At 48.5% G+C, this 9,224-nt stretch overlaps 1 protein-coding gene across 2 annotated transcripts in view; it reads right to left on the bottom strand.

Annotated features, from left to right (window-relative positions):
• The window catches only part of IFT122 (intraflagellar transport 122), a 66,865-nt gene that overhangs the window by 10,528 nt on the left and 47,113 nt on the right, over positions 1-9,224 (bottom strand). For both annotated transcript variants that reach the window (XM_006917644.3, XM_006917645.3), the window contains 5 exons: positions 7,735-7,901; positions 4,855-5,026; positions 3,348-3,450; positions 1,269-1,409; positions 45-139 (listed from right to left, as the gene is read on the bottom strand). In XM_006917644.3, coding sequence (XP_006917706.2) covers positions 45-139; positions 1,269-1,409; positions 3,348-3,450; positions 4,855-5,026; positions 7,735-7,901 — 678 coding nt within the window. The remainder of the gene's footprint in view (positions 1-44; positions 140-1,268; positions 1,410-3,347; positions 3,451-4,854; positions 5,027-7,734; positions 7,902-9,224) is intronic.

Raw genomic sequence — 9,224 nt, 5'->3', positions numbered from 1 at the left:
AGCAGGCGGATCCCCTGCAGGCACCTGTCTGCTAGCCATCTTACCGTGTACCGCTGAATGGCATGGTAGCCGTGGTACAACTCAGCCAAGTGCTGGAAGTGGTGGAACTTGCTGAGCATTGCGTCCTTCTGGGCAGGATCTGCAGTGTGCAGTAGGAAGGGAGTAGGGCAGGAGGAAGAAGATGTGTCAAACCGTGTCTAAAAGGAAGGGCTAGGCAATGGCACTGTTGCCAGAGTCAGTTTTCTCCTGACATCAAGCCTAAGCTGGGGAGAGTGGCAAAGAGGTGCAGTGAAAGGAAAGGAGCTCTGGTCAGGAGCGGGGGCCATCCCAAGGCAGGTAAAGTCTCAGCTTGACAGGGCACATAATCAGGAAAAGTCTGAGGATATTACTTGTAGGTTCTCCCAGATCCCACACTGCACCTTACCAGGTCATTCCACTGAGAAACCACCAGTTGGGTCAAGAAGAGGGTGATCACGGGCACCCAGACATACTGAAGGAGTCTGGTGAGGAGGGTGGGCAGGGGTGAACTTTATTCATGTTCAACTCAAGCCTCTTCCCATTCTGCTGTTCCTTATCAAAGGCATAGCCCAGTGGCCAGAACTGAAAACTGCCACCCCATACCTAGGCTTGACAGTTATCAAACTATAACCATGGCTTCTGAGAGGCTCACAGCAGCCTTAGGAAGGAAGCAGGGCACGATTACCCCCATGCTACAGACAGGGACGTATTGCTTAGGAAGGAATTGCCACCTAGCTGCCTCCAATTCCAGTGTTTTTCCCACTCCTGCATGCTAGCCTTGGTCCAATAAAGAACATCTCCCTGCCCTCAGAGCATCATGGGAAGTCTTGTGAAAGAAAGCAACACTGAAACTATTTTTCCTGCCTGGGATGAGGAAGAATCTGGAGTGTGTTATTGTAAAGTGATCTCTTTTTCATCTTTTCATTAATTTTTTTTTTTTTTTAAACAGAGTTCACTCAGGTCCAGTTATGGGCTCCCAGGTAGCAGGGGAGAGATATGTTCTGAATTAGCAACATAGGGCAGGACCTCCCATCTGTAACCCCAGGAGGGCCCTCATACCATCCTTAAGCCTATGGGCAAACTGGAAAAAGATGACACGCCAGATTATGCTGCTGCAAGGCAGGGTTATGGACAATACACCCAATAAACAAGCCCAGGGCTTTAATTAAAACGTCCCAGCTCTTTCGATGTTTATCTTGGTGCCAGAGCGGGGCTGGGAAAAAAAAGCGGCCTGGCTGGTGTTTACTTACCTTGAGCTATATCAAGGCACTGCATGGACAGCATCCAGTAATAATAGGCAGCATCATTAAATCTGCTCTCTACCACAGCGTTGTGTGTGAGCTGCTCCAGAACCCTGACTGCTTCCCCCTGCCGCCCGGCTTTGTGGAACGCTGGAGGGGTACAAAAGCACATGCAATTCAGGGAGTTGGAGGGAATTCTGCCGGGCTCACAAGGGGCTGCTGGAGAAGTAGGACACTCATCAGAGCATCTGCAGCACTTCATTGCTGAGATGTGTCTCTCAGGCCGAAGACTATAAATAACTGAGGCTATATCCTGAAAAAACTACAGTGAGATATGCTTCTTTTTGGCTGGGAAAAGGCAACCGACTTTGGAAAGGCATGGCAGGAAGAAAAACCTGAGAGGCCAAATTACAGAGCAAAGTCTGAGGACAAAACTATTGCTCTTCATCAGTGAGGTTTTGCCCCCACCCCACTCCGGGGTAAAGCCTGTGGCTCCTGAGGTGACACTAACAGGACCTGACACTTGAACCAGCTTGGTGGTTTTCAAAGTGCATTTGTTGCTCGTTATCTCACTGGGTCGTCACAATAGACGTAGGAAGACTTTTTTTAATGGGCTCCACAAAGTGGAGTAAAGCGGCATGCCTGAGGTCACAGAATCGAGCCCAACTCCAGTCCTCAGTCCGTCTTCAACTGAATACTTTTTGATGACAACCTTGAAAAAATTTTGGCTTGGTTCTAGCAACCAAACATTTGTGAAAACAAGCAAACCAAAATCAATCGTTCCTACATTCATTTAAGAAAAATGTTCTACACCTACTATGTGCCAGACTCTCGAGATGTTGGGGGTTGCGGGGAAGCATTTCTGGCTGTGACACTTGCCCACAGGTGGGCACTCAGATGATCCAAATCCTCAGCTTTAGAGAAGGAAAAGGTCTGGCCTTTGTTCCATTCTCATCTCCAGTCTCTTGTCTGAGTACCAAGTTACTATGGCAATAGATTCTTGGAAGGGCAGACACAGACAGATGGATAGGTTGATGTGTTTTGCCCAAACATGCAGATACTTCAACAACTGGGTGCTCTGGAAATGCTGAAGTAGTAGAGAACACGCTGTCCTTCAAAGGGGGCTTTTAGCTGAGGAGCCCCAGCAAGAAGACATTTTCGAAAACGTAACCAGAGGTGGCAACCATTACCATACAGATGTGTAAATAAGATGCTATAGAATATGACACACCCAAATTTGATTAGAAGACTTCCCAAAGAGGCAGCAAAACCTAACAGAAGAATTAGGCTCCCTAGCCAGACAGATCCTGGTCCAATTCAGGCTCTGTTACTCTCAGGCTCTGTGACTTTGCAGAGCAGAGTTAGCCTGTGTGTCTCTGTAGGGCTGCGCTAAAATTCAAGGTTATGTACTTAAGGGCCCAGCCAGGGCCTGACACAGAGAAGGTAGTCACATTTTTAAACTACTATTACCAGTTGAAGCTCTCTACTCCCTTTTGTTCCTATTTCACATACTGTCATACCTGGCGCACGGCCAACTTTACCAGTGGACATGCCACGGAGCAGAAGACACAGGACACTCTGTCTGAGCCAGAAACAGAATCCAAGTTTCTATTTGTGGTAGAGGAAAGTAGCAGGTGAGACAGTGCTTGACATTGTGGGAGTCCTCTCATTTTGTCCTTGCCACACCCTGGCTCAGATTCCCCTTCTGCCACTTCCTTGCTGTGAGACTTCAGACAAATCTCTTCACCTCATCAACATCAGTTTTCTCATCTACAAAACAGTACCTACTTCATAGGGTTGTTGTAAAGATTAAATGGAGAGATACAATTGAGTGCTCAGGGCTTTGCTCAAAGAAGAAATAGGAAATAAGGTCCTGAGGCAGGTGAGTGATGGACCCAGGTGTGTCTGACTCCAAAGCCATGTTCTTTCAAATGTTCCTGTCTTTCACTACTAAACACATTACATCCTCAGATAAAGTTGTTCATCTTGGGACCTACAATGGGAGAGGTTTGGCAGCCTTCCTGAAATGTGTGTCCAGGCAGTGCCTTATCCTGCCCCTTCTGCATGGTGCCAGTCTGTGTGGTTTACCTTTCTGGGCTTCCTCGAAACGATCGTTCTCTGCTAGCCACTGAGCATAGGGCACGTAGATGTCATCTTTAAATTCGGGATGCTTTTCGCCCAGAGCAAAGGCCTGGAGGAAGGAGCAAATGCATTCGTAATAAAGCAGCCCCCGCAGCCCCCACAAAAACACAGCACTTGGCTGAATCCATTAGGGATGTCATATTTTGCCAGCCCGACAACTCAGAGGGAGAGAGCGCCTCCCCCCAACACCCCCAGAAACGCAAAAACAAATCAGCTCTTTGAAAACAAAAGGCAATTAACAGCAATATGCAAGCGACTGGATTCAATAACAACACAGTCTGTTTCTGGACCACAGAAGCAGCACAGAATCGGCAAGATTTTATTTTGAGGGTTTGCGTGGGCTCTTGTAGCGCTGCAAACAGATTTTTTTTAATTGCAGGCGACACCTAAGGAAACAGAATTGACATTATCATCATCCTGCATATCAGCTGTCAAAGATGACGGTGGATTGGTGCTGTATGGACCCAGTGACTGCTTTATCCAAGTCCCAGAACCACTGGTCAGGCCAGGAGAATCGGAAATGAGTCACAGGAGAGAGTTATGTGGTAATGGGGAGAAAGTTTGCCTGATAACACAGCCAGGACTGAATGGTTCCAAGATGTTCTAATTTATGCTGCTTGAGAAATCTGATAAATTTATCTTGAGAAATCATTACTGCCTTTTCTCATCAGTGACCTTGTCACCTCACCAAATGGAGCCATTCAGAGGACAGACAGGAGCCAGACAAATCATACCCAGGAAAGGCCTCATTTTGGCTCTGTAAACTAGACCATGGTGGGCAGGTGAGGTAAGAACTGAGGGCACAGGGTCAAATCTTCTCAGGGATGAATTTCAATCCAGAGCACAGGTAGCCAGTGAGCTGGAGGTTGAGTCCAAGCCACAGAGGGGACAGTACATCAATGCTTCTGCAGCCTCATCCCAACCATCTTTCCCACTGGCCTGGCTAATTCTGGCCCTGGGGGTGCGGGAGGTAGGCAAGGAGGAGGAGCTGACCCCTGAAGAAGCTCTGGCAGCCTGCACCTAAAGAGTACGAATGACATTTTCTGCCAAAATGCCACCCAGAAGGTTTTAAATGTCATACAGGTGTGTCTCCACATCAGAGATGCGTCAGCCTGTGGTGCTGGTCAGAGGCAATTCAAACCAACAGCAGGCACTAGGGGCTGTTGTTAACACTCACATCTCCATTCTCTATCACAGGGCTGGCACACAGCCAGCAGTCCAAAAAGATTTTCTGAATGAATGAATGAACGAACGAACGAACAAATGGAAAGCTAGTACTGAAAGGCCCTCCAAGATACTCTAGCTCAGAGAATTCAAGGTTAAGTCTCCTGAATGCCTGCCAATGTTCATTCCTACAATGAGGCAGCTGCTCTCCATCTCAACCCCAAAAATCCCCCTGTGGCCCAAGGCTCAGGCAGGGCCCCCTAACCCATGAAGCATGCCCTACTCTCACCTCATCCCAGCGCTGGGTCTCCACATGCAGCCGAACCAAGGACTTCAGGTCACCAATCTTTAGGTAGGTCTCGGCAGCATAGCCAGGGTTATCCAGCTTCTTGAAGTAGTGGGCGCACATCAGCAGGGGCTCCCGCTCAGCCTTGTCCAGCTTACGGGCAATGTCGATTAACCTGGAGAGGTAAGTGCACAAGGAGAAGATGGATTCCTGTGCAAGGAGTCTGATGGAAAGAAGTGGTGTGGGCTCTTGTGTCTTCTCAAGGGCAAGTTCTATGTCAATTCATGTCGATGTCCCCAGTGCTTACTATGGTGCCACAGCCCCTGGTGCTTGCAGGTGGGGGGTGGGTAGGAGTGGGGAGTATTAAATGAGAGAATACACATTTCCGGAAACAGTGCCCAGTGACCAGGATACGTTGCCTACTAAGGGACACCTTCCCTCTCTGCCATCTCCTGTGCCTTTCACAGGAGTTACTAATCCACCCAGTAGGATCTGGAGAGAGAAATGATCATCTACTGACCATCTACTATACCAAGCACAGCACCATAAGCTTTTGCATGTGATCTCATTGACTCTCCACCACTGGTAGTACTATCATTCCCATTTTACAAATGAGAAGACTAAAGACTAGGGTAGAAGGTGAAGCAATGTGCCTAAGACTGTGCAGCCAGAAGTGGCAGAGTGGTCTTCTCACCATGGTTTGGGGAATTCTCATGAGAAAGAGGCATGAGAATTGTTCAGTGACAGGACCTCTAGAGGAAGGGGCATGTGTGGGGCCTTCTCTGAGCTCTGGAAGAAAGGCCTGCAGGAAATCTCGACTGTGCCTCTCCTCCTGGCCAAGGTGCTAACCACGAGTGAGGGGCCAAAGGGACCACTGGCTCACCACTTCTTCCCGGTGGTGACAGGCTCTCCCACTGCTTGCGGGGACACGGGCTGAATGGAATGTGCTTGTTCTCTCTGTTCAGGCCAGGGTTTGGAGTAAAATCAGCTCTCCCAGGGTTTCAAAAGGGTCCTACCCAGCTTGCTCTTTGTGAGAAAGGAAGGGGAAGCAGCTGTAACAGATCCCTGTCTCAGAGACAGGCAAGCTCAGGGAGGCTTGTCAATCTGTACTTAGAATAATAATGGCATCTAAAAATAACACTTCTCAGCAGAAAAATGGCACATTTTTAGGGAAAGGTGGCACAGACAACCCGTTAGAGCCCCCTCAGCCCCAGCCATCAAACCAAATGTCCCTGGAGGAGAGGAACCTTTTACAGCCAGATCTGGAAAAGGGCAAACAAAACATGCTGACTGTCTTTTTCCTGAACTAGTTAAGTCTCTCCTCAAGGTAACCTGATATATATCAGTTGTAAAGAAAGTGACATAAAAAACTAAAGGAGACAGTGGGACTTAAATCGGCCTGGCTCTCTCGTGTGCCATCTCTTCGGGAAAAGATCAATTTGGGGGACAAAATCTGTGCCTCTTCAAGAAACTTTATTCTTGGACACATACACCAACCACATAGTGGGGTTCCCAGGGGTGACTTAGTCATTAACCAGCCCCTCTCCCTCCCCAGGTCCACTGCTACCTATGGGCCACAGTGCGGCTTCCAGAACCACCAACAGCCTTTAGGGCTCAGACTGAGCTGACCTTAGAAACTGCTCCCTCACCTGTTCTCCTCTAACAGTTGTGGCAGTGTGCGTTCACATACGCACATGTGCTCACACACACGTGCACACACACACACGCGTGTACGAGTGTGAAGCCCACGTTCTCCGGCCTCTCCCTGGAGGTCTGATGCTCTAAGATCCCAAGACTGAATCCATCCTTTCTCTGGCAGCCCCACCCAAGCCTGCCCTGCTGCTGTTCTCTACCATGGTGAGTGCCACCACCAACCACCAGGCCCAGAGCTCCAAGCTGGCCTGCAACCGCCTGGCCTGGCCCCGCCCTGACAACCCTGTTTAGTTGGGTCCTGTCAGTCCTGCCTCATCCACGCCCCTCTCACTCCCTCAGATGCCTTATTTCTCCCTGGTCTACTGCACTGGCCACTTATCTGGTCTCCCCTCCTCTAGTTTTCTCTCCATTCTATACCCACTGCCTGAGTGGCTCCGACAGCATAGCCCTGACCAAGGGGTCCTCATTCCCTACTGACAAATCTAAATGACTCAGTTTGGCATTCAAGGCCCTTCTGGTGTGGCCAGCCCAGATCCCTCCGCCTGCAGCCAGCTGTCCTTCACCCTCCCACTCCTACACATTTTATTCCAACCACAGCTGACCCGTTTGGTTTGTAATCTTCTTCAAGCCTGCACATCCTGCCCCTTCCTACCATCTCTGCCTCTTGAAATTCATCAAGGCCCTTCATGTAAAAACTACCTCCTAGGAAAAGACATTTATGGGTCCTCCCATGGGAATTCATGTCTTCTTCCCTGATGTGCTAGCAATTTTTCTTGTTCTTTTTCAGGTCCTACCATTACAAGTGTTATGGGCATTGAAGTTGGTCAGATTAATTTGAAGCTCAGCTTCATAACTCCCCAGTTATTTAGCCTTGTGTGATCACTTGGTCTTCATTTGTAAGATGGGCATGAACACCCATGCTTAGGGTGTCGGGGGGAGAACCAAATGCCTGCAAAGTACAGCGGTGCCTGGCTCATAGGGAGGGCTCAGGGAATGGCAGCTGCAATGCTTGGGTGTCTCCCCGCTCCTCAGTCCCTCCCACCCTTTTCCCCAGGGATCCTCAAAGGCAGCAAATGCCTCAATCTTTGTGTTTCCCAAAAATCTAGTCATGACAACATTCGGATTAGATAGTTAGAGGAATACTATTTTTTTCCTTGTCAGTCAAAATCAAGAGCTGACATGACAAGACGTGCTGCCAAATGCTTCTTGGGGCAGGGACTGAAAACCTACATGTCAACCCAGCCATGGTCGCCACTGATCTCTATGGCCTTGACATGCTCTCCTGCTGAGATGTACATCTCCACGGCGGCTTTGGGCTCGTTGATATTTCTAGCCCAGTCAGCCTGTTTGGTGATTAGCATCTTTGTTTCTTTGGGGTCTCCAGATCCAAGGAAATCCTGAGGAAGCACAACAAACAAAAACACTCCGAATTAGAACTTCCTCCTGCCAGCATTACATCAGGCTGCCAAAAGCTGGAGCAAGGAAGGGCTCCATTTGGCTGAAGCAGGCGATCAGGATGCAAGTGTGAGCCCATCCCTGCATGGCTAACTTGGGGGCAGTCCCAGGTGTCAGCAACGAGTGCTCACAGGCTGCCCCACAGGTGCTCTGGTGGGGGTACTGGGACAATGTCAAGGCCTATGGGTCTCAACGTCTCCTGCCCTTCCACTAAAGGACATTTGTTCTTCAGCTAAACAAAACTTTCCAGACTCTTTGCAGTACTGTACACAAACTCTGCAGTATGGAGGGTTTGTGATCTCTATTTCTCTCTCATAGAGTTTGATGAATGTGTGACTATTCCTCCTATACAGTGACTCTACAATCTGGTCGCACAATTTTGAATATTTGGACCTTTAAATTTAAACAGACAAAATGATTTGGAGTTAGGAGAACCCCTCTGTCCCATCCTGTCCCCTCAATCACCACCACACTTGGAAGTACTATTCACGTTTTCTGGTTCTAGTCACATTCTGTTGCCTGAACTTAGGGCATCATCCCATTGGTTTCCCCCGCAGCTATTTGCCTAGGGTAGATAAGGAAGACAAATGTTTTTGGTTAATTACTTCACAACTGGATAGTATCACAGTGTCTGCAGGAGTAGGGACAGCAGGAGGCCATGATGGATCTAAGGCAAGGGAAAAGGGTCTGGAGAGAACCTGTGAAGGAAAAGAGGCCTCTTAGGCTAACGGAGGCTCCACTAGAGGCTCAGGGGTCAAGCCTCAGGGCCTCTGTTCTTTCCACCACAACAGGGGAGCCTCTGAAAGGCAAAGCCCAGCTTCCCCAATTGGCCCTATAATGCGTGAGAAACAGCCTCAGAAAAATCACCTCTTTTCAGGATACAGTTACCCAAAATATATATGTGGGAGTTTGCCATAGTTGAGGCAGCTTTGGGGCTGACATTTTTAAAGGTGGGGCTTTTCACAAAAGGAAATTGAGAGCACTGAGAGCCCAGATCTGCATTACTAGTAAGAAGCGGTTTGTCTTAGGAATAATGTACCCTGCAGAGAGTGCGCTGTGTCAACCTCAGAGAGGATAAAAAAAGCACTCCTTTCCCCATGATTAGCACTCATTTGTCAGGAAAATACAGTCAATGTATGCTAAAAACCTACTTGAGCAATTAGCTCTTTCTTTTCTTTTCCATTTGCTTTCAGGGTAATTGTGTAGCCCCTAAAATAATATATTAGATTGACCAAAGACAGCCAACTGTTTTAAGGGCAGGAAAG

Source organism: Pteropus alecto, unplaced genomic scaffold, assembly GCF_000325575.1.
Source record: "Pteropus alecto unplaced genomic scaffold, ASM32557v1 scaffold75, whole genome shotgun sequence".
NCBI lineage: Eukaryota > Metazoa > Chordata > Mammalia > Chiroptera > Pteropodidae > Pteropus > Pteropus alecto.
Note: the sequence above shows the minus strand (reverse complement) of the source record. Positions and strands in the feature narration are given on the sequence as shown.